Source organism: Melanaphis sacchari, unplaced genomic scaffold, assembly GCF_002803265.2.
Source record: "Melanaphis sacchari strain LSU unplaced genomic scaffold, SCAv2.0 Contig9_pilon_pilon, whole genome shotgun sequence".
Taxonomy (NCBI): Eukaryota; Metazoa; Arthropoda; class Insecta; order Hemiptera; family Aphididae; genus Melanaphis; species Melanaphis sacchari.
Window position 1 is genome coordinate 2396850 of NW_020271711.1, and position 27178 is coordinate 2424027.

Consider the following 27178-nt stretch of genomic DNA (forward strand, 5'->3'; position numbering starts at 1 on the left):
AATAGTATCTACAATTAAATTACCTAATAAAACGTTTCTTATCAATCAATTTGGTTTTCACAGGTTTAGCCTATATTTTCAGAACTATTAAAAATTCTAAATTATGTCATGGTTATGATTCTTTGATTATTTTATAAAATACCAAATAAAATTGTTTGTACTACTTAAAACAGTTAATTACATTATCTTTGTGACACATTATTTTAAAGATTAATTTAACTAAATTATAAAAAAATGTTATACTTTAAATTAATTAAAAAATATTGAATGAATAAATAACTATTTCCTATAGTCAAATATATTTATACTTTATAGTAATCTTTTTTTTTGCATTAAATTAGTATGTACTAATATATCATAGAAAAATTAGTAAAAAAAAAAAAATACACTTTTGCAAAAAATAATTTAATTATTTTTTTTGAATTATTATAATTTATTTTGTTAATATTATTCAAATCTCGGTTTATTTAATTGTATTTACAATGATATGTACTTAATTATGCCATTTAAATATTTTATATATTATCTTAAATATAAATATTTAATAAGGTAATAAATAATATTGTAAAATATGTGATGCTATCTTTAAGAAGTTGTTTGTATTCCAAATTTCAATAAATAATTTAAATTTGTATATTGTAGTGTGTTAAAATGTTTACTCTTAGAAATTAGAAAACAGTAAGTTATGTCTACTATGATGAATTTGCAATGGAGTAACTTACAGTTCTAATAGGTATAAAGAAATGTTTAAGTTTTTTTTTTAATTTTGTATTCCATTTATATTAATACTAAATGTGTGTATTTGATTTATATTGAATGAATTTGAGGAGCATCTATTCGATTTATACTAAAAGTCTATTAACCTTACTTGAGAATTTTTTCTAAGTCAAGCTTTTAGGTAGGTACTAAATTCTATTATAAAGTGATGGCATAATTGAGTGACAAATATTAGGTATGTATCATATTATATTATGACCTAAGTATTTCATTTCATTTTTTATAACATTAACTAAATTATTTAGATAATTTAGTTAATGTTATCTTAGTATGAAGCTTTGTCCATTTTTGTTATATTTATGTTACACACACGAAACATAGTTGATTTTTACTTTAAAACGTTATTTAGGTATAAGTAATTATTTAAAACTTATTTTAAATTAAATCTAGTTAATATATTTCTCTATATTAAGTATACATTTTTGAGTTAATTATGTTATTTGTTATTTATTACTTATTAATTTATACCAACGTATCTACAGTAGAGTCTCGTTAGTCCGAACACTGGCTAATCCAAAACACGCGGTAATCCGGACGGGCTTGGAAATAGCCCCATCGCTATACTACAGGTGTATCAAAATTCATAATTAAATATAATATATTATTGTATACATCAGAACATATTTCAAAATTTAAATTGCAAGAAAATTGATTTTTTTCAAGTATAACTCATAAGTAATCCGAACAAATCGCTAATCCGAATGATCCCTTTCCCCAATTTTGTTCGGATTAACGAGACCTTACTGGCTACTGTATAACTTAACATTAATAATACGAGTATAACCAAGACAAGTTGTTTTAATTAAATGACATTTTCTTCTTTTAGATTCTAAACGGAGTGATCAATTTATTAATTTTACAATAATGTATGCTATTTTTTAATTTTTAATTTTTTTTTGTATCTATCATCACGTTTTAGAGTAGTAACAGTGCTTTGATCTTTGATTTCAGCCCCATTTTAAAAAGGAAAGTGAATATAGTGGTACTTTGGGGGGGGGGGGGCAAAAGTTAAAAATGTCCAGTTGTTTTTAAAAGTATAAAGAAAAACCCTAAAAAAATAACCGAAAAATAGGAATTTTGACACATAATCAGTTTTTGATAAAATCGATTTTTTTTATCTTGCTGTAACTCAAATACTCAAATACGAATCATTGTAAATACTTTAAATTTTCACCAAATGTTTAAATTAGCGTTAACTATTTATGATTAAATTTTAAAAACATTTTTACTTTTTTAAAACGATTTATAGACAATTAAAATTTATGATTTTTCTAAGCTTTTTTTTTTGAAATGCCAATTAAAAAAAAATCTTTAAAATGTAATACAAGATTTATTATAAGTTATACTTATCGTAGTAAAAACAAATCAAAAATTGTTATTTACAATTTTTGTTACAAGCGTTTAAATTCCAAATTTTTACCAACTATGTCAAAATCGCAAAAATTAGCAAGGAATTTTGAAGTTAAAAATTCATAAAATTTTTGTAATTTAGACTTAAGGGTTAAAAAACAAAAACTCCAGTGTCAAAATAGAAAAAAATTTATGAGCGTATGAAATTTAAATTTTTACGAATTTGCGTAAAATAACGATATATTATATTCTAAAACGATTTAAGATATTTATTGTTGTTATTCAAAAAGTATAAGTAGTAGAAACTTGAAACTTTTACACCAGTAGTTGAGATTGGCATTTTCTTTATATAATTTTCTTTTTGAAATATTTCACTAATTTTTATACTAGTCATAGGTATTTGAAGTATACGTTTTTTTTAAAGTTATTTTTTATAAACATTGATAAAAAAATTGTAGCTGGAGCAAAATACTTGAAAATGTAATAAGAGATTCCTCAAAAGTATGTCATACAGTCATTCAAAACTTATCAAAATACATTGGTACTGTTTTTTTTATATATGCATTTGAAGTTTTTGGAAAAAATTGATTAACCTTGCCGTATGGAAGTATGCAACTTGTTCTAAACTCTACTTGAAAAATAAATTACTTGTACCAAAATAAAATATATTTTAATGTAAATATAGGTTGAATTTCCGTTGAGAATAGTTTTTCGTATACAGTAATACCTATCATTGCATTCAAATTTAACTCATCCATTATAGTGACTTACTCTCCGCTCCTACTACACAGCAGAGCGATACCCACTTTCTTACTTTTTTTATAAGTATTATAGTATCAATTATGGACTACTTGAACACTTGATAAATGAAGCTTAAAATAGGATTTCATTTATAATTATTAACTTAAGTTATAAGTAGAGACCGGATTTAATTGCATTAAAAACACACTAAAATTGTATAATTGCACCAAAAAATACGTAGAAGTTGTATAATAAATTACACAATAAAAATTCAAAATTTATAACAAAAAATTAGATAAATGTTTCTTTTTTTTAATTAAAATTAATAATAAGATACATTTCTAAATTATATTCATTAAAATTAAATCTTCTAATTACTTAAAATATGTTTGTACAAAGAAAAACTACGTTCTACGTCTACACTAGTTATTAGTGCATATTTAAAACAATTCAATTAGGTAGGCGTTATGTCTAAATAAACATCTTTTTTACCTAACATGACTTCATAATAAGATTTAATAGTTTTATACCCTTCATTTTTTTCAATTACATACATAAATTTCTCTTTAATTTTTTTCCCATCTGGACCAGGAATATTTGTTAAAATACCTTCAATTTCTCTAAACATATTCACACTTTCAAGTAGTTCACTATTCGATTCTTCAAAGTTAGTAAGATTAATAGATGGCTCGGATACGTGTAATTTTATGAAAGCTAAATCACATTTCATTATATTATTTTGTTCAAGCTGTTTCAGTTTTTCCACATTGATAGCATCGTCTTTTAAACTGTCAATCACATTTCCAAATTTTTCAAAATTATTTGCATAGAAAAGTGCAGAATTTAACCATGTTTGGACGTTCCCCACCTTATTATAATAGGTTTGGGAGATAAAGGTATACCCGGAATTTCTTTTCTATATTTATTGATTCTCGATGATGCTTTTAAGAAAGTTTTTTTTCCTAAAATAAATGACATAAGTTACTTTGTATTTAGATTTTAAATATTAAATTTATTATCATTGTTAATTAATCTATTTATGTCAGGATATATTTCTCGAATTTTCCTTAGAACTCTATTGATTGTGTGCGCCACATACATGTAGGTACTATGAATCATTTTTAGGAAAAATATTTTTTATGTTTTTGCTGCTATAATAATGTAAGTACCAACATCGCTAATAAAAAGGAATACTATTTGTTTAACATACCAAGAAATATTTTTAAAGAAGAATTAATAAGATGACAAATAGTTCCATAATTGGTAGATTCTAGTTGTTTACACGAAACTAAATATGATTTACTAGGTGTCTCATCTAATTTTTCAATTAATAAATTTGCAATAACCAAACCTTAACCAAAATAGTATATTTTATTATAATATGAGAAGTTAAAAAATATTCTGTACAAAACTCTTGGATGGGTCGTCTCATCAACAATTAAGTAAACGTAATTATTTCCGATATCACTAATTATTTGGTCCATTACACTACTTTTATAAATATTTGGTTTGTAATTTTTTTCAAAGTACTTTCGTCCGGGATAGTATTGCCTGCTTTTCCAAAAATGATTTTAACACATGATTGTCCAGTTTATGCAAAGGAATATTTGCAAAAACAAATGCATCATTACATAAATCTTCAAAAAATACATTTTTGTTATTCGAATTAATAATGAAAAGTTGTTTTTGTTATTTATTATTCCTTTATAATGCATTTATGTGTTAAACTAAAATAAACATACAAGTATTTTTGAATTAATGTATAGTAAATATGTTACATTGTAGTATGAGTGCAAGATACTAAACTTACTTATTTTGAAATGATGATCTAATAGATATATTTTTTTTTTCAGTAGATACAGATTTTTCACAAACAAAGCAAAGTATAACCTTTCCATCTGATGAAAGCACTTCCTTATTTTCATTGTAAGAAGCAATTCATTTTGAAATTTGACTTTTTAAAATTGTTTTTATTTTAGGCATGACTTCACGTAGGTATTTAAAAACAAACGGTGAACATGACACTATACAGTAATACAGTGACAGACGCACTAGTGGATACGCCAACTAACTGACATTTATAGCGAACATTATAGTAAGCTAAAATTATCCATATCGGATAATACCGATGATAATAAAATTATGTTTATATATATATATATTGATAATGGCTCTTAATAATTAAAGGCTTTATGGTGCAATAGAAGTCCATATCGCCATGTATAACTATAAATATTGGATCAATTATAATCTAACCAATAATGAAAATCCGCTATGTTATTATTTTTATATTATAAAATTAGTTAAAAAATATTGATTTGTACATTTAATTACGTAAAATATTCAAAATTGCAAAAAATTGCAATAAACTGCAACATAAAATTAAATAGAAAAACTGTAATTAATATAAATCGTATACATATTTGGTCAGATTTTATTTATCTTAAATTCAAAAAAAGTTGCAATATCAATTAAATCCGAATATCTAATCTTTAGTTATAACTTATAAGTAAGAAAAAGAAGTTAAAGTTTATTCTAAACATCTTTTTTAGTGTTACAGAGGAATCAATAATTATTCAAGTGAGAATTATTTCTCGCTCTTGAAACATTTTAGCATCTGTGGGAAATCAAAAACTTTTTATTCGGAATTATTGTGTTTACGTAGACACAGTTTGAATTTCAAAGCGGAGTTTCTCCTCGAAACTTAACAGCTTCTTTGTACGTAACGTAAGTTACATACACATAGAACATTTACATAGATTTTAGAAGGGGCAGTCATGTATTCATGGTTACTCGTGCAAAATTATTCACCTATTTATCACGTAAACATATACGAGCTTTGCAGAAAAATATGTATGTGAATGTAAATAAATATATAGATTTTTTTGATAAAATATTTAATTTTTAATTTTTAAATGATTATTAATGTAACAAATAACAAATTTTTTTTTACTTTTCTAGTTAACAAGACGTATTTAATTATTGTTATACGATCGTGAATAAGCAAACAATATAGGCAGATACGCCTAAAAGGGTTTCGGTCGCTTCAATTTCTACCATTAGGTATTAATATTGACAGTTAAAGCAGTACCAATTATTTTATTTTGTAGCACCTATCTAAAAATAATGAAATGGGGCTTATGATCCGAACATATCAAAACTTGATATTGAATTATACTCTCTTTTTTTAATAATATTATTTTTTAAATGATGAGATACATCTTATATTTCATATAACGTGAAATTATTTTTACTAAAATCTGAGTTCAAATTTATTATACAGAATAAAAGCACATAATAGAATTTAAGATTACTTTTACATTAATCGTATTAAAATAATTTAATACACTACAATCTTTCTCAATATTATTTTTAATACTTTTCTATATAGGTATAACTACTTAATGAAATTTTTCTAATTTAGACGATGCTTTTAAATTCCAAACTTTAGGTACTTTTTGAATTTCCAAGTTCCTAGTACTCGTAATTATCAAATGATTTCAACAGTATAAATTAACTTTTTTGCTTTCCATGATTTTCATATAAGTTTTAATCTTTTTCTGTTACGCACACTAATATATGAGGTATTTTCCATACCTACAATTTTAGTAAGAGGAACTGATTAAGTTGTTTCTGACGGTTCGATTTTAGCACTCAATATATTTACATTAGTATCTACTAACCTACTACTCTTAGTCAATGCCAATTGTATTCTCAAATATATAAATACGCATACATTTTTTTTTTGAAGATTTTCTTAATCAACATATCAGCGAAATTAAGGCGTTAAATTCACATTTGTTATTTGCAGTTTTTTTTTTTAATTTGTATTATTTTTATATGTCCAATCAGAATTTTTTCAACAATAATATTTATTCGAAATGCCAAATCCAAGTACATAATAATTTTTTTTTTTTCATCAAACTGAAAACTAATATACCTATTTATTGCTATTACTAAAAATACGAGATCTATCCTCTTCTATACCGTTCATTTTCAATCGTACTATTTGATAAAAAAGAGATAAGCTGTAATTACGTAATGCTGTTTTTGTTGGATCCAATATTTTTCCTACGATAAATATAAAGCTTATTAGGTAACTGTAGTTGTATAGATACGGATACCTACGTCCTACATGTATGTTTGTTGTACCTACTAATATATTTATTTCGTTACTGTTATATATAAGTATTCTACTTATTTTTAAGTCTGTTGAATAATGCGAATCAAAGTTTAAAATTTCGCTTCCAAACATGTCTTTTAGTTTTAAATCCTAAATCATAAAGAATATCTTAACTTGTAGAAGTTAATTTATGAGATTTTATTTTTCCAGATGTCGATTTATTAAAAGTAAAATTAATACTAATTAATTAAATTGGTAGTAGTGATCCTATATTAACGAACATTTTCTCTCCATTGGTAATTTCACATTACACGCGCTGTTCAAATAATCAGTTTTATTACAACAAAAATACAACAGGTCGTTAAACTCTTTGTAAATAACGGTTTACAAAGAAAAAAAAAACAGATATTTAAGCATTACAAATATATCATAAATAAATACTAGATAAATTTAAATTTTATTTAATTAAAGTAGGCACACTTATTTTGTTTCGATAATTTATTTAATTGTTGAGAAATTATTTTAATTAAAAATGTCCATAGTAATACCTATTTTAAATTCTTATGAACAAGTAATGCATTTTGTTTATTTTATTCACCTATTTCGTGTGCCGTGCCTTATAAAGTATGTAATTTCTCGCCAAGTAAATAAATTGTTGAAACAAAATAAATGTACTTTAATTAAATGTATTAAGCATTTATTTATGATATCATATTTTTAAAGTGCTTAATTATCTGTTGTATTTTTACTTAGCCCGTTAGCTGTTTTTTTTTTTTTTTTTGAGTTTAACGAAGTGTTTTGTTGTGATATTGCCAATTCTTTTCTAGCCATCATAATAAATTTAAGAATATCGTTAAATTGCATTCTAGCAATATCTAAAGATATTTTGAGAGTACTCATTGGCCGACTTGTCTGTTTTTCAAAATGTCCATGAAATGGAAACAATGCATTTGCCTTAATCTCTTACAAAATTGTTAAGACAACAGTTTTTTGGGAGAATTTATTTTATCATTAATTTTCTTATTTTTATTTAATTAGTACTTTTCTCTGTTTTTATTCTTTTTTTGTACATTTTAGTTGGCATATTAATATTAATATTATTTTTTATTTATTTATTATTTTTGTTTACAATTTTATTATTATTATTTTTTTCATTTTTACCAATATATTATTGCGTGCGAACACAGTAATAACTAGAGCCTTGTTAAGCAATTTAGCGACCTGAGGAAAAATGTTTTCGTGCCACATCCACCTAACGATTTATCTAATAATTGTTTTCTTATTAAAATAAATCTCCACGAAACACCCATATTACCATTAACTACGCTGGGATTGGTAAATTGGGTCCCAAATGACCTTATCTCGGTAAATTGGGTCCTGGAAAAAAAAAAGGTTGTAGGTAAGTTAAGTCCCGAAAAAAAGTATAAAAATGATTTTTATAATATTATGTTCTCAATAAATAATATATGGTATAAATAATTAAAAAATTGTGTACCAGGAAAAAATGTCAATACGATAAGTAATATAGAACGTCAAATTTTACAATATATAGGACCCAACTTACCTATTACCTTTTTATAGCCGGGACCCAACTTACCTACTACCATTTTATACCCGGGGCTCAACTTACCGCTTTCAAAATGAACCCAAATTATCGCGGACCCAATTCACCTAGCTCCTACTACACACCACAAAGTTATTTTCTGTAGCAGCCCACAGTCTTGTTTTTAATCATTATCATAAATGTTTAAAAATAAACGATCAAGGCTTATAATGACTTATAGCCTATAGGGTTCGGAACTTGATGCATTTGCATCTTATTTTCTAATGTGTTTATACGAAGCTTGTCTTTACAGAAATGTGATTTATATCATGTAAATTCAATAAAACCATTTTTATTTTATATTTTTTTTTGCATTTTTCGGTAATTTTTGGTGATACGGTCATATTTTTAATGATTTTGATGCATTTTTTGCAGTTTTATAGATATATTTGCATTTTTACATTTTTCTTTTATATTATTTTGACAAAACTAAATATTTGAAAACACCCCAATACAAGTATTGTACACCCCAATTCTTTAATTATTTTTCTAAAAACTACCGATTTTTTTTTTTTTTTAATTATTTTGTATTACTGACATTATTAATTTAAAAACAATAATGTTTTGATAATTTAATGATTTATTATTTAAACAAACGTAATTTTTGAAAATGTTATATTATGTTTTGGTATTTTTAGGGTCATTTTTTGATGTTTATAAGTCATTTTAATACTTTTGAGTGCATTTTTTAAAGATTTTTAGGTCATCAAGTTTTGAGCACTAATAATATATATATAAGTATATCACTAATATCAGTTTAAAAATATTTAGTTATATTTAACAATATTATCCTAATATAGAGAAAGGGGTATTTCTTTATTGTCCGTTATCTCTATGCTAATCTATTTTGTATCGATTGTACTATAAATGCATAATTCTGAAATAGACCTTATAATACGAGTAAATAAATTTTATAAATCCATGGTTCAATATTTTATCTTAGTATTTCATAATATCATTGATTATAAATAGTAAATACTATATATTATAGTAGGTGTTTATAATAATCAATGGTAATACACAGTACTTAGTCAATAGTCAGTACAGTCCACGATCGATAAAATTATATAACGAATTTTGCAGGGATTTTCTATGAGAAAGGTTAAATAGTTTTATTTTGTCATCGTTCACCATGGTGTCATTTTTTGTTTATTATTTATAAAATTGTAACATATGTGGTTTTCGGGGTCACAGGTAGCATATTAAGGGCAAATAAATGCACCCTTTACTTTTATAAAACTATGGCGCCCGAAGGCATTTGTTCACTTTGATCTCCTCCTTTAACACTTTACTGATAATAACTAACAATTACAATTACAATTTATTATTTACTAATTGCAATTACTTAAAATAAAATATAATAAATTTAAGGTTAGATATAAACAGATAACACGACGAACACACGAGACTGTGAAACACATACCAACGACTCATTGAATCGATAGTCAATAACAAAATTTATAAAGTAATAAATATGAGAAGTCATGAAATAGCAATAATGAAATGCTTCATAATTTTCTACTATGTAAGCCACCAAGGTCTTGATTGCGTATGCGAAATGGAGAGGGGTAACTGGTCGACATTATAACCTAAGATGCGGCCGCCGTGATTGTAGATTTAATTATAATTTTTCATTAAAAAGTTTGCACGTTTTCTTTCATAACTTAATTTCTAACCATCCGATTTTGATGATTTTTGGTAATATTATTATTTGCACAAAATGTTGAGATTTTTCCAATTTACAAGGTATTAATTGATTCAGTAAATAGTTAGGTTCAGAAAAAAAATCACCAAAACATACACTGCTTAAATGGGCAACTCTTGTTTTGAGATAATATTATACACTGTTGCGCTGCCGCTATATATTTTCTTTACTTGGCTCGCGCCACGACCGTACTGATGCTAGATAAGCAGGAGTAGACCATTTACTTGAAATGTTTAAATAAAATTACAAAAAAAAAAAACTTGATTTATAAATAAATAATCAAACTAAAGCAATATTTTCAAACATTTATTATTTTTCAATGCTATAAAAAAGTATTGAATACAAATTTTAATTTTATCTAGATGAGATAATTATCTATCAATATTCATTAAACATTTAAATATAGGCTTTTATTTTTTATAATCTATAGTTAATAACATTTTATCAAAATTATACCACTAAGATTCGTAACAATCAAATTTATCCACGCTTCTGATATCTTTTACTGCAATCTAAGTGTGAATGTCAAATTTTACTAATGGAGGTACCTATTAAAAAAAAAAAATCTGGTTTATTTAGCACTACCTGGTGGATAAATGTGTAACCCGTTCACCGCCTAAACGGCACTCGAAAACATTTTCTCCTGCGATCAATTAACCGACACTGAGTAGCGACTACGCGGGTTTCGTGTACATGGACTGATATTATCATCACACTGCGCAGCGTACCGCGCAAGTGACATTGGCTGCGCAAGTGACGTTGGCTGCACTTCGCTACGCGTATTGCGCGATAGCCGCCAACCCGTGATACCATTAAGTGCGCAGTTAGTATTTAATAGCAACGTAAACCAAGTGAGGTTACATGTTCTACAGGTTTCTCCTACGTATACCGCAGTTATCTGAGAGACATTGCTCTGAATGTTGCCGTTAAACCATAATTCGTTTATAGTTGTCGATAGTGCAATTCGCGCCGTGTGCTCGCCGACACCGATAACCACCGTGTTTGCGCGTTAACCGCTTCCGGATCAACCATCTTGTAAAACGTTATCGCATCGCGTTTCCGATCTATCGATTAACAAACTTGCGATCTGGTTGCCGCCGTTCAGTCATAAGAATTAACGTCGGACAGTTCGAGTTACGAGCCGTTTTTTTTTTTGTTTTTTTTTTTTAAGGTGAGTGAGATGATTTTTTTTTTTAACTACGAGTATATATACATATACTATATTATTGTAATTATTTTATTTATATTTTACACGTCGATAATCATTTTTGATGCCTACTACTAAGGCTTAACTCTTTTTAATCCCGTAAATACTAATTATACTTATCGAATATTAAAAGAATATAACCTATATGATACAGTCCTGTGTCCATTATGATTATTATAATCAAAAATAAATAACGACTGAGGTATGATGACGTAGTGCGTCCTGTACAACCTGATTTTTCGTAAGTTAAGTTTGATTAGATTATTGTAATTACCAATAGACTCAGTGACTCATTCGCGGAAACGATGCGTAAGCAGTCTCCGCGGCGTCGCCAGTTCAAAAGGGGGAAAAATTACCAATAGACTATAATTATTATTATTGATTTGCACACACCTAATACCATAGGGCAGGGGTGGGCAACTGGCGGCCCGCGGGCCGCATCCGGCCCGCGAGCCTTTTTTATCTGGCCCGCGCTACATTTTCAAATTGCATTAGGTATAGGTATACAATTTTAAACTTTATCGTCTATACTCTATAATCTATAATGTCTAGTATAGTAGAAATCGACTTACAGATGAAACATTAAGTCACCTACTTCGTGTTTCTTCGTCCGAAATAGAAGTCGATTTTGCCGCGTTGTCATTAGAAGCCACACATCCTCAAAACTCTCACTAAACTGCAAATAACTATTTATATTTAAATATTTAATTAAATTATTTTCAATAACGCTTTTTGTATTACCTATGTCCTATTTCATTATAAACAAAATAAATGCTATTTAAAATGTATATTTTGAATGACCTTTTTTTTTTTTTTTGCTTTCTATGCTCTGGCCCGCTATATTTTAAATTTCTAAAAATTGGCCCTATAGTAACTGTGAGTTGCCCATCCCTGCCATAGGGCATAGACCATACCTTAAAAATGCCCTCATCATTATTTTTATTATTTTTTTCTTTTGTTTAACTTGAATATTTGTCATGATTTTGACGTACTTTTTGTTTCGCTAGTAAAGTGAACATTTACCCACTTTCACTGTTTTTTGCTAAAAAATTTAATTGTAATAAGACTTTGTGACTTTCGCCTTGTATGATCATTATTAGTCTTACATTTTTTTTGTGTAAAATACTTTGTGTCACTCTGGTCGTGCAACATATTGACATTATACATCTTGGTTTTTATGTATTTTGCTGTTAATGTAGCACTGCAGTAGCTATTGTAGTTATTGGTTTACTTATTTTCGACAACTTTTCTGATCGCGGAACTGGTGCTAGAGGTGATCGTAAAAGTTTACCAGCAACAATATATTGTGCGTGAAGCCACCCAGGTTGTAGATACAATCAGCTGTGTAAGTCCACCAGCAACATTACGTTGTGTAAGACGGCCGCCAAGGACGTTCAGATTTAGAGACAACCGATAACCCATCCATTTAACTACACCATCGTCTAGTCTTCATTGTAGTTTTTAAAATAACAAATAAATTGTCTCTAATTGTAAATGCGCACTGTGGTCTTTGTGAAAAACCGAACCAACTACAGAAATCCTGCCCCGTAACTAATATGAATCAAAGTCATTACCGTGTATACAAATTTTCACCTCTCCATTGTCGTTTTTGTACACTTAGTTGCCTTACACAAATTCAGGGATGAATGTAAAATTTAATACCCAACAAACAGTAGGAGATACATATTATCATATCAACAATAATTTGAAGAACAATGCATAAATCATTTTTAAACATAACTAATAGTTCTTTGAGTTGTCAATCACTGTATTACGAACATTTTTGATTGTTCAGTACGAATGAGACAAGACAAATCTACATATTTTCAAATATTCTACAGTTTTTGTTGGCTTTCTGACCAAATTTTGTTTTGCTAAATTTTCAACATAGAAATTCTAGAGTCAATACATTATATGGATACAAAAACTCAAGTGACTCGAAAATTGACCTGTATCAGTTTTTAGAATTAGCAAATAATATTTTTTTCACAAATATTACAAATTTCTTTACTTAACCCCCCTTCCCCCATAATTGTGTTCAATAGATTAAAAAAAATATGACAATATTTGAAAATGTGTACCTATCGCTTATTGGTCGGTATTTTACCATCAAATCTGTTTTAATTGAAAAATGAACACACTAAAACATTGAAATTTTTTTTTTTATCGCTCATACAGTTTGATATCAGCGCATGTGCTTCTCGTACGAACGTTTTATACAGATGAAACAGATATATCATATTTAAATTTTCGAGTTTATTGTTATAAACATTAGGACAATGCCTTTTGGTGTACATTAAAATAATACACAACAAAAATCTATAATTTTCTTATTTGTATTAATTGCTTAAGTTACTAATTTTTACGATTCGTATTATTTAACTTACCATACTAGAATTTTTTTAACAATTTTTTTCACTGGACTGATATCACTATTGATACATTACTATCTTCAAATTTTAACTCCCTTAACGTCATTATATGTGTATATTTTTTGTGCAAACCTACTCAACAATAACTATCCAATGATACGTATATTTTTTTCCTACAATGTATATAAGCAGAGTTATTGGTACGTCAAAAAGATGCTTGTGCATTAATATATAGAAATAATGACAGATTGGCTGTTAGAATTTGTAAATCAATATGTTTTTTCTGGAAAATTTTATAAGCTTTATTTTTGTTGCTATAGTGTTCTTAATTTTTTTTACTTTTGTAATAGGCAATATTTATTTTTAATTTCATGTTTTGAAGCAGAATATTTTCAGGAATATTACGATACATAAAAATCGAAATTATGACGAGTCTCTTATAAGTATTTAAGGTTTGGTAAGCGGAATATTATAGTAGATCAACATTTTGCGAAAAATTCCCGTACCACTCTAATTCGCTCAACAAAACTTTAAATATTTATAACTTATAAACTACTTATCCTAATTATGATTGTAATGTATAGAAATACTTCAAACAATATTCTGTTCCAGAGAATGAAATCAAGAATATATTATATTATTGATAAAAAAAATAAAAAACTTAAAAAAATATGACACTAAAAATATTAAAATTATCATTTAAAAAAAAAATATAGTTATATTTCAATTGAATTTTGTAAAAAAAATTTAAAAAAAAACGTATATATATTTTGAAATAATGATTTTTAAAAGAATCATCTCTGTATAGATATAAATATTTAAATTATAATGAATATGCAGGAATGAAAATTATCATAAGCGATACTGACAGTAATAAATTCTACGAAATACGAGTTAGCTGACTCGGAACGAATGAAATACTTAATATAAAATTAATAGTGGAATAATAGCCATCGATAATATGGAGACGTGTCTCATGTGAACATTATAATACGCGTTTACTTACTCCCCGCACCCGCTCGACCTACACTGTTAACTATCATAAAAACGAAAGAAGCAGTGAGAGTATAGAAAACGGAGCATTCTATAATTCTGTTAGTCGTTAGCGCATCGCATTCCTGTGCGTTTGGACTTTGCTTATTTAAATAGCCAACGATTTTAGTGTGGCATAGAATATTTAACTCATCATTAACACATCACTAATATCATACAACCATAATTGTATCTATCATATTATACTATATTAATGATCGTGACGTTATTTTTTAATTACTTTTTTTTATGTTTAGTATCGAGAACTAAGAAGTAAGCTCCGGATATACAATGGACTTAGACGAAATCCTAAGCGACTTTGGATTGGGCACATATCAAGTGACCGTATGCACCTTAATAGGATTTATTCTCATGTACTCAAATATATCACCACTTAGTTACGCCATTTCATCCAGTGATCTTAAATACAGGTAAACTTGAAATAATTTCATCTACTTATACATAGTAATATTATTTAATTTTACATGAACTAAACGAGGTAATTACAAATCATTTTAAAATTAGAACCAACATTAACACATATTGTAAATACTAAATAATCACTTACACGCATAATACGTATATAGTACCCATAGCATTAAATTTATAATATGAATGTTTAATTTTAAAATAATTTGACTTAGTTTGTATTGTATCATATATTATTTTATGTATTTCGTATGTTTGTTGGTTATTTTTTAAAACAATTTTTAATTTATTTATTTTAATGGTTTAAATATCATAATTATATATAGGTACTTATAACAATAAATTATTGATTAATCCTAAATTTATTGTAGATTTTTATGTAAATTCTATTTTAATAGTTTAAAAATTGAAAAGTCTATAAATAAATACGACCAAATAAAAACTTTTAAAATGAAATAATATAATTATTGTTTGATGCTTAATCGTTAATAAATAATAACCATACATATATTTTAATGTTAATATTAGGATAATTTTCTATAGACACAAATATAATAAGGAACAACTATGTCAATAAAATTTAATTATTTTAACTATAGGTATAGGTATTATAGTCTAAAATACATTAATACACCTCATTGTTTAGAATCGAAGTTAAATTTGCGATATCGAATATGCAAATAGACGAGTTACTAAGAACACTTAATAGACCAAATAAAATATGAAATAATTTAAGTGAAAAACTACTTGCAAAAATATATTTTTCTTAGCATGCTTTATTGTGATTTGTGTTATTCTATATTTTTATAAAATTTAACAATGTGATGATTATCATCATTGTATGAACTTTTACAAAAATAGTTTTAATTTAATATTTTGTCGTCGAGTGCATTAAATAGATTATTTTTATTACACTGTACATAATAACTTTGAGGTTATAATAAAATATTGAGTATAAACAATAATTCAAAATATTAACGTTGATTATATTTTAAATTTGAACTATAAAAAAAAATGTTATTTAGTTTCTAGATTAAAACTCAACAATTAATTATATACAGCCCGCAAACGTTAATTCTTCCGGACAGAATGAGCTTTACTCCAGAAACTTCTAATAACTGTTATAATAACCTATTATATTAATAAAATATACTAGAATGTTGTTTTTTTAGAAGGACATAGCACTCGCACGCGTTGTCTCCGTCTTACACATGAACGACATAGTAAATGTTTGTTCACCAGTTTCAATAGTGTGCTTTTAATTTTGATGTTAGAATGATTTGACCTATTGTAGGTTAGATAAGAATATTATCTGTATTCTCTCGTTGGTTTTTTACAATATTTTAATTCTCAAGTGAATTATGAGAATTTTCAAATATTTATATATTTCATTCTTATAGTACTTTATCCAAATATCATTAATTTGTTATTATCTATATTCTACATTCTTACATCCGCTTGTGATTGGTGCTGTTGGTGAACACATTATTATATGCATTGATGTACATAATTATATTTCTTTTAGGTGCGAAATTCCGCAATGTGATACCGACAACCCATCGTACAATGCAGATTGGTTAAACCTGGCGATACCTTTCAACAACAAGTCCAATGAGCCTTACAAATGTCTAAGGTATCACTATATATCACAGGCTACCAACGGGACAAATACCTCTGCCAATAGTACATGTATGCGAGGCGCATTCAATGTCAACCGTAAAGAAAAATGCAACAAATGGGTGTATGAAGAAAAAGAAAGGACAATTGTAAACGATGTGAGTCGGCGGTCATTATTATTTAGTTTTTCGTTACACTTATTTGTCATACTCTTCTAACAATACCCGTTATTTTTTACATAGTTTGGTATTATGTGTGAGGAAAATAAATGGAAACTTAGCATGGTGGGAACCGTCAATAGCATTGGTCAATTCGTCGGCATCCCTTTATCAGGATATATTTCGGACAAGTGAGTGTAACATACGTATCTATAAAATATAAGTAGCAGGGGTTGGTTAACTTGTAGTCCTCATCATACTTAGTCGAGACTTGATTCTTATTTATAAGATCAACATTTTCTTGTTATCATAAATTTTAATTTTATTGATATACATCTATAAAAATTTGTCAAATTATATGAAATGTGTTTAAAAACATATTTTTGGCTCTTGGTATCATTTTTATCTTCGTGACTCAAAAATATATTCGCGTTTTTCACCCCAGATTATAACTTATAGATATTATAATTTATAAACCATACATAAGGTAACTGATACTGTTATTATTAATTTAATATAACTGATTTGTTAATCTAATTTAACAAAATTTTTCTTTATAAAAAAAAAAAAAATTATGATATCACTTTACTTTTTTTCTTCATTTTTTTTTTTTAAACTATTATTAGTATCTACATAATAGATCTAAATCGTAAAATTTTCTAAATTACATTTCACTCGACTGCTATACTTAACGATTGTAAATGGTTCTGCTACAATAATTATGGAAAAACGGTTTACCATATTTTTTTCTTAATTTTATTATAAATTTTCTAAATGAATCAGCTATGAAGTCATCACTTTTCTGTATTATGCGTAATTTATATATATAGCGCATATTAACATCATACACCAAAATCAAATTAATAAATACAAAAGGCTTATCTATAAAAAAAAACTACATGTTTATAGTATTTATATTTTTAATTTATAATTCACTTATAAAAACAAAAATTTTGTTTTTTAACATAAAAATGCACAAGTTTTATTAAAAAAAATTCTATTTTTTTAAAAAATTAGTTTATTTTACAGGTAATATATTAAAATACATACTTTTATTTTTATGTACATAAAGGTATGGACGCAAGTTTATCTCTATAACTGGGACAGTTCTATCGGCTATATTTGGCACAATAAAATCCTTTGCTTTCGATTACTATTCATTTCTCATTTTTGAATTTTTGGATTCCGTGGCTAGCAGTGGAGTGTATGCAGCCACCTTCGTATTAGGTAAGAAATCAAACCTTCGAAGTCACAAATTTATTTAATAAAATAAATATAAATTTTTAATTATTAAATTTTACTAATGTCAAAATTTCTAAAACTATAGTTTGTAAATATATATCACTATATCGGGATTGGGCAACTGGAAGCCAGCGAACCATTTGATCTGGCCCGTGCCACATTTTCTAATTTCATCATACAATTTTAAAGTAAAAATTTCACATTATAAATAAAATAAATGCTAATTAAAATGCATATTTTGAATGACACTTTTTTTTTGCTCCCTATACTCTAGCCCCCTAGATTTTAATTTTCTAAAAATTGGCTCTCTAGTGATTTTGAGTTGCCCATCCCTGATATATTTATAATCGTCACTTATTGTATTTGTAGTTAATTAACTCATCCGCCTATTTGACTTAAACAGGTAGGTTCTGGTTTACATTTTACACGTTATATATGTCTAGGAAAAAATTGTCTATTATACTCACTAATCAGTAATCACTATGCAGATTAATGTTGGAAATGTGTATTTTTAAAGACATTTCCACAATTTTATTCCATTTTCACGATTTTATTGCATATACCTTACGGTTAATACTGTTTCCTCGGCTCGCATAATATCGTGTGTTAAAATTATTGTTTATAACGATTGATCATTTTTCAATTAAATATTGAACCATTTAATAAATTGGTGTAAATAATAATTTTGAATCACATATCAAAAATAAAAACGAATTTGATATATTAACCCAAACTATTAGAGTTTGGTTCAAAAGTCGAACCATGGATATAATTTTATATGAAATGATATAAAGAACGATAACAAAAATAAAATGGAATTATTATTAAGTTTCATCATAACATCAAAATGTTATGTATTTTTAAGTATTAGTTAGAATATTTCTTAAGTTCAATGTTATTTAAATACAAAACTAAGGGTAGGTATAATCAAATTTTTCTTATTTTAATCGAACTGCACCAAGGTAAAAAACATATAATGGTAGAATTGCACTCGAGTAAAAAACAGATAATGTTCGAATTATCTCAAACTCAAGGTATTTTGACAAAAAAATCATGTATTTGAAGGGGCTAAATGTTTAGATAATGTTCATTTATCTATTCACTTACAGGCTTAGCACCAATAACAATTTTAATCATTGGTATGGTAAAAAATAATTTTTTTAAATATATACATATATAATATATATATATATAATTAAATTAATACAGTAGAATCAGAATCTTAGTAATCTGACATATATCAGATCAGAGGACTGTCAAACTAACGAAAACGCGGGATTAATAAAGGTTTTTATAAACTTTAATTTATTTTAATATAAATAAAATAAAATACAGTTGGATTACTGGACGTACCAGATTAGTGAACGGTCGGATTACTGGGAATACTGTAAACATAATATAAGTGTGTTGTAAAATAAATAATAGGTGTAATTTTTTTTGAAAATTTTTTATATTTGTTAATTATTTTTTTTAGAAATTATTAAACACTGAATTCAAAAACTGTAACATAGTAATTCAAATTTGAGCATTTAAGTTTTTAAAATTTTGCTTACTTTTTTTCTTTTTTTAGTTAAAAAGGTAAGCAAAATTTTTTTTTTTTAGTTCTTGTGCAGTATTCTGTATTAAAATATAAGTATCTATTTTTAATTGTATTACAACATCAATGAGTACATATTATTACATATATGTTTGAATAATAGTGTCAAAATATGTCCCTAAGAAATTTTGGTAAAATTGAATGACTAATTTGAAAAGTGATATCTTTAATTTGAATGCACGGAAAATAAAAAATATACTTGTATGTACTATGTACTTACTTGGTGAATTGCGTGGTAAATTATAAATGGAACTATTCACAACTGTTAGTTTTTCGTTCTAAAGAAATTAAAGACGATGCCCATATTTTTGGATTAAATTTTGATGTTTCATTATTATAATTATCACATAGATAATCACAGAATTTTTTTCTGGCGAATCGGGTCTAAATCCAAAAAATTTGCTGAAGTTAATATACCGCGCAATCGAAAGATTTCTTACAGGTAAAAAAGTCATTTTGGCGCAATTATTGGTATACGCCCCATTTATTGAAACCTTTTTTTTTTATACGAGTCCAGTTCTTCAATTATTCGTCTTAAACCCGAGTGTAATTTGACCATCACCTTTTTTTAACCCAAGTGCAATTCGATAATTTATTTCAGATAAAAGATACAATTTGACTATTCCAAAAATTATAAGTTAAATTTGGTTCATGTTTATTAAATTTAAAAATAGGACACGGAGTTTATGAATAAGGTTTAAATTAAACTAATTTTTTTAAAACCCAAGTTTAAATTATCGTTTATAAAAAAATGTGCATTTCAGCTATAGAATTTGTCAGTCCAAAGTCACGAGTTATCGTGAGTACTGTTGTGGGCTGTTTTTATCCTATGGGTGCAGTTATCATGGGCTTTACGGCCTACATGATTCTTGATTGGCGGATAATCATTAGAGTACTCTACTTACCTGGACTACTTGTTTTAGGAGTTGCTTGGTAAGCACGATATTCATTAATTAACACTACGATTGTATACTTATTTACACAAGTCTATTATACATAAACATTTAAACGCATTTGTTTGAATGATATTGTTGTATAGGTACCTGCCCGAGTCTTTACGATGGCTTCAAACCGAAAATCGAGTTGAAGAAGTAGCTAAAGTGTTATCCAAAATTGCTAAATCCAATGGCAAAACACTACCGGACTGCGTCAAAGAAGCACTAATAGTCAACACTAAATCTAAAGGCAATGTAACGGACACGGTAATAATAATTGGTATAATATGTATTATGATTGTTGTGAAGCTTAATTGTATAATAAAATATTTTTTCTAATGCATTTATCTAGCAAAACAAAAACCAAATGTCTTGTAGAAAATTAATGAGAGAAATATTTAGTTCAAAAGATATTTTGATGCGTATAATGAATTGTTCGTTTTGCTGGTAAGTAGGTATATTAATTACATAGGTATTTTACAACATATATATATAACATATATTATGTACATATACATTATATATTATTTAATGCTTTCAAATTTCTTGTTTTGATATGATTAAAATGTATTATATCTTGATGTTAATGTATTTTTATGACTATAGGTTTACGATTACACTAGTTTATTACGGCCTTTCGTTAACTTCTGTGGAGTTGTCCGGTAACAAATACATGAACTTTATGCTTGTTAACATTGTAGAAATTCCGGCTAGCTTAACATTGTGGTATGTCATGGAAAATTTTTCGAGACGAAAGACTCAAGCGTTTTCGTTCTTCTTCAGCGGTATTGGATGTATTATGGTCAATTTAATATCTTCAAGTAAGCATACATTTAATTTTGAATAATTTTCTTTTCCTTTAATTTTGTCAATATGCATTTTATCTTTAATATTCAAACAAATGATACCTACTTATTACTGGTTGAAGCATAACGTAAAAATTAATCTTATCTAAAACGTACAAAAATAAATTTTAAAAATATTATATTTTACCCTAATTAATACGTAAATTAATTAATTTTATTATTTAGCTAAGTTTATTTTTACAATTTATGAACTTTATAATACTTTATTTATTTATTTATAAAAAAATTGGTTTTATATTTAAAACCAACTTTTTATGTTTTGAAATTAGGTAACTTTGTTTTAAAAAGTCATAGATATAATAAATTCCTAATTTAATAATTTTATTTATGTGATTTAGTAGGTAATTATTTTATTTTAAATAAAATTAATGCGTTATAAAAATTAAACTATTCGAAATCGTACACATCGCAATGTGTAGACTGTAGAGTGATCTTAATACATATTATTCTGAAATGTAAATGTAACCTAATGTATCTTTCTACAATTATGCCTAATGGCCTTATAGTTGCTGGGCTTAAAAAGATTAATAAAAAAAAAATAAGCTAGATAATACAAGTCACAAATTGTAAAATCATATTGTAAGAACTTTAATGAAATCCGTACAGTTCAATTCATATAAAAAAAAAATAATAAAATCTCATCGATATGTATAGATACAGTTTTGAATTTGTGCGTAACTTATGCATATATCATACTCAGTGGCGTATGTAATATATTCAATGTTGCATAATTTAAATAATAATTGGTGGATTTAGAGGGGGCAAAGGGGTGCGCAACCTTCAAATTAAATATTATTATAGGCCAAGTTTTTTGCTATTTTTACCTGATAACCTTTTTTTGGTGTCTATGGGCCCCCTCCAAAAAAAAATAAGTTTGTAAATACGCCACTAATTATACTCAAGAGTGGATTTAAAAATTTGTCATCCTTTTCCTAAAAAAATCACTTATACAACAAAATTCCCTTACATAATAATATATTCTATATATTATGCAATTATTTTTCATATAACTTAAGTTTAATAAAAAACATTTTGATTTAAATTTAATATTTTTTTCTTCATTTTTATTATTAAAAATGTTTCCAAGAAAAAAATAATAACAAAAATATTAAGTAATAATATTATTAATAATTAATTAATCATAAAAGTAATTTTAATGTAAATTAATTATTGTGAGATTAAGAATTCAAAAAAAAAAAGTATTCTTTTATGTATGAACAAAATAAATATTAAATACAATTTTGTTACGTATAAAATGTGCAAACATCCAAAAATTAGTCGCCTTAACAACTGCATAGTTCGCAGTGCTTTAAATCTGCCCAGAGGTATCTTCACAATTTTTCCCCCTAGAAAAATATTGGTGGGAAGGAGGGCTGATCAATTTTTAGTTTTTACACACAGTGGTTTACCTAAAAAAAAAAAAAAAAGAAGGTCATCAGATAAAAAAAGCATAGCCCAATAATATCTTTTTTTGCCTGATAATATTTTTCTAGCACAGGGCCCCCTTAACAATTTGGTGTCCAGGTGCAATTGCCCCCCTTTCACTCCTACCTAAATACGGTCCTGAATCCACCTCTGATTTTATTAGTATATAATTACACAAAATTATATATGTTTATATGGCATTTTGAATAAAATCCATGTACCATTAATTTAATATTTATAGATTATACGTGGATGAAACTATTTTTATTCTTGGGAAGTAAATACGCAATCACCATGGCATTTAACGCTATGTATGTGTACACCGCAGAAATGTTCCCTACCGAGCTGCGTATGACTCTGTTTGGTATAACTAGCATGTTTGGTCGATTGGGTGTCATGTTTGCTCCACAGATGACGTTGTTGGTATGCATTAACAATTTTTCGATACCTAAATTAACGAAATATAAAATGCACATAGAACGTCAGAAATAAAAACTTTTTGGATATTTTTTTACAGAGTGCTTACTTTGGACAATACGCGCCGATCTTATTGTTCGGAATCTTATCACTTATAGCTGGGGCATTATCTTTCTTTTTCCCAGAAACAAAAGATAAAAAATTACCCGATACAGTAAAGCAAGCAGAATTTGTTGTAGAACTCTAAGTGAATTAATAATAATTTATATAACAATAATAGTTTAAAAATAAATATTTTAAATAGTTCATAAATTCAACGAAATTACATCATGAGAAATCACATTCGTGCCTCATGAGTCATGACATTAGTAAGTATACTAGTTTTATTTTTCATTACTTACTTTATTATTATAATATTTTAATTACCTTAAATTAAGGACATTTTAATTCATAAACCTTAAGTAACTAAAATAAATCTATATAATTTATAAGTTCATATCATTCTTGTATACGAATTATGTTTGTAATATACAATAAACATACTTTACAATAAATTAGCTACACATATTACAAATTATTACATGAACGAATATTGTGTAATAACTAATAACTAATAGTAAATAATATCTCAACAAAATTCATTTCATTATCATTTCCCATGTGTTCTTTTTTAATAATACTGAAAATTCTGTGTTATTAAATATAAATTAATTATACGATTTTAAAATTTAATAAAATGTTGTTAGTTGTATATTGCTAGATGGTATATAATAAATTATTTATTTTTAATTTAAAATCAAGTGCTAATAGTATACGAATACTGTAAACATAAGTAATTTGCACTGTTATTTTAAGCAATAATTTATAAAACCGGGAATATTTTTTTGAATATCAGAAAGAATATATAAATGTATGAATAACTTAAATAAGTTAAAGACATACATTTTTTTTTTTTTTTTGCTAAAATTGTACAATATAATATAATTGTTTTATTTTAAAAAAAATCATTGTTTATAAATTAAATGTATTAACAATTTGTGTAATAAAAAAATTATTTTACAATTTTTTTTTTATTTATTTATTACAAAAATAAATTTAACTTTAAATTATATATAACTGGTGTCGTTTAATATTTTTGAGAATTCACTTCACACTATTAAGTATAGTAACGTTGTAAATAAAGTAACACACGTCATTATTTTATTACAATTGTTTTTATGTAAGATCTAATAAAAATTTATTTTGATAAGTAATTCTTATGATATTATGTCACGTTATAATTTGAACTTGTTTTGAGTACTGAAAGTTGAAAATAATTTATAATATTATACTATTAATATCTTTAATACGGGCATTTGATAAACAAATATATTTAACTAGCTGATCATTAATTAAATAGCATAGTTTGTGATAGATAAAATACCCCTGGATTATTAACATTAACTGTATACATTTTTAAGTGAAAAGATATTTTATCATTTGTCTTACCGATTATGTACCTGTATTACTTTTTGAAAAACCTAACCGAGGAATAACGTTTTCCATTTTTACTTCCTTTTATGCCTTTTGATTTTTAAGGGAATGAATTTTAGAAAATTCTTTTTAAGTGAGTTATTACTTACTCATTACATAACAAAACGAAACATACTCATAAATTCAGTGATTTCGGCTAGACCATGATGAATCAGCATAATGTATATATATATATACTTGTAGAATGTAGATTTAAAATCGTTATATAATTAAGTTTTCAATGATTTGAATTTCCTTATGAATTTCAAAAAGTCTATTAAATAAATAAATTTTTAATTAACTATTCTTGAAATAAACAGAATATTTCCTTTTAACAAATTGGGTGGAGTGATGTTATTATGTGTTTACTTCGAAAATACTTTAATAATAAAAATAATAATAACTTTGAATTGGTATATTATGTTTATATTTGTTAACTGCAGTAGATTAAATAAAAAAAAAAAAAAAAATACTATACTTTTTATTTTACTATAACCTATGTAGTATTTTTACTTGCTTTTTGAATGTCGATTTTATTACAAAAAATTAAAGAAATAGGTAAGTACACATGAACTATTTTTTGTTGTAACATAATACTTTTGAAAAATTAAATAATTTTATTACAATTTTATTTGAGTAATAAGTAAAGTAACTTATCTAACCGTGCTACTTAATATCCAGCTATAAAAGTGCGCTTATCTAATGACCTTTAGCCGACCCTCATGGTACCGGAAACGATACGTAGACCAAGGTCATAGATTTTGAACACAAAAAATGAATAAAATATCTCTTTTATTATTATTAAATAACTTAAAGTCGATAACTATAACAGCTCGACAATTATACAATCACACAATAAAACATCATATTAAATAAAATGGTAAGATAGGAGAAAGGTATATTATTATGTAATCATCATGTGTAAGTAATAGCTTTATATTTAAATAATAAGTAGGTAATTTAAATAATTTTGAATTGTAGAATATTATACGAATATCAAATAGTGTTGTTTTTTCATATGTCTGTTTGGACTTTAGATTGCTGTGCACAACAATATTAAAAAAAATGGATTATTTCAAAAGTTTAAAACTGTTTGATGGGGTGGAGGGGAGCTAAATTCCGTGATATTACACAATAGACGCGGATCCAAAATTTATTTAGGTGTAGGGAAGAGCATCTCGGGTAATATGTCAATCAGTCTGATAATAATATGTGTAATATACTATGTAAACTAAAAGGTAGATGACATAAATTGTTTTTGTCTTTTTAATTTTGCAAATAACTACATACGTAAAATGTATTGTTTAATTGATTGACGTTTAAGATCATAACTACTGTATGCATATCGTCATCGCATTGTATATCAACTAAATTTTTATTTTTACAAACAAATTATCACTACACGTTAAATATTGTTAATTTTAAATGTAGCACGGAAAGAAAGAGGATACAGACTATTAAGAATAAATTAAATTTTATTGCATTTTCATTTTGCCAATTTAAATATCTATTAATTGTAAATCTGTACAAAATAAAATATCTTTTGATTTATATTTATCATTTATCGCTTGTATTGAGTGATACGCACTATAACCTACAACGCATCTCAAACCCACAGTTAAAATACTTAAACTGAATTTTAGTTTGATAAGTTAACCTGCTTATTACTGTTTGTGAACATAAGTTATGCTGCTCATTTAAAATAAAACCTCTATTAACGTCTGCAACGGGATCAAAAGAGTAAAGATCAAACGAAAATGAACTATAAATGTATACACTTCAACGAGTTTTGTTCGGATTCAATCTTTTAAAATTTGATACCTAAACGATATCCGAAATATGTAATTAGCTAGCAAGTGTATCATCCCGCCAGCATTTGAAGTTGGCAAACACCTTAACGCAGTGCCCTACACGAATGAGACGAATGCAATTTTGTAAATTCCTGGCACCTCCCAAAATATATCTTTTTTTCAAACGGATAGTAAATAGTAGTTAGTCTGTCAGATTACGCTGCGAATTTCAATTGACAGTTGACACACCTATACTGTTGGTGTTATTTATGAAGATGTT

At 26.2% G+C, this 27178-nt stretch overlaps 1 protein-coding gene across 1 annotated transcript; it reads left to right on the forward strand.

Moving 5' to 3' along the window:
* The first annotated feature begins 15014 nt into the window (after positions 1-15014).
* Positions 15015-23954, forward strand: LOC112603257 (solute carrier family 22 member 21-like). Its single transcript, XM_025351756.1, has 11 exons — positions 15015-15099; positions 15168-15341; positions 16865-17114; positions 17199-17305; positions 18187-18341; positions 20718-20886; positions 20993-21155; positions 21241-21335; positions 21495-21709; positions 23421-23602; positions 23697-23954. The coding sequence occupies exons 2-11, from the start codon at positions 15202-15204 to the stop codon at positions 23841-23843; spliced, it is 1623 nt and encodes a 540-aa protein (XP_025207541.1). The 5' UTR covers positions 15015-15099; positions 15168-15201; the 3' UTR covers positions 23844-23954.
* Positions 23955-27178: the final 3224 nt, after the last annotated feature.

What these genes read in the sequence shown, in the direction of transcription:
- LOC112603257 (XM_025351756.1), top strand. Translation starts at nt 15,202, where the DNA reads ATGGACTTAGACGAAATCCTAAGCGACTTTGGATTGGGCACATATCAA. An exon ending in AAGGCAATGTAACGGACACG is followed by an intron (nt 21,156 to 21,240) that starts GTAATAATAATT and finishes GCATTTATCTAG; the next exon opens with CAAAACAAAAACCAAATGTC. An exon ending in CTCCACAGATGACGTTGTTG is followed by an intron (nt 23,603 to 23,696) that starts GTATGCATTAAC and finishes ATTTTTTTACAG; the next exon opens with AGTGCTTACTTTGGACAATA.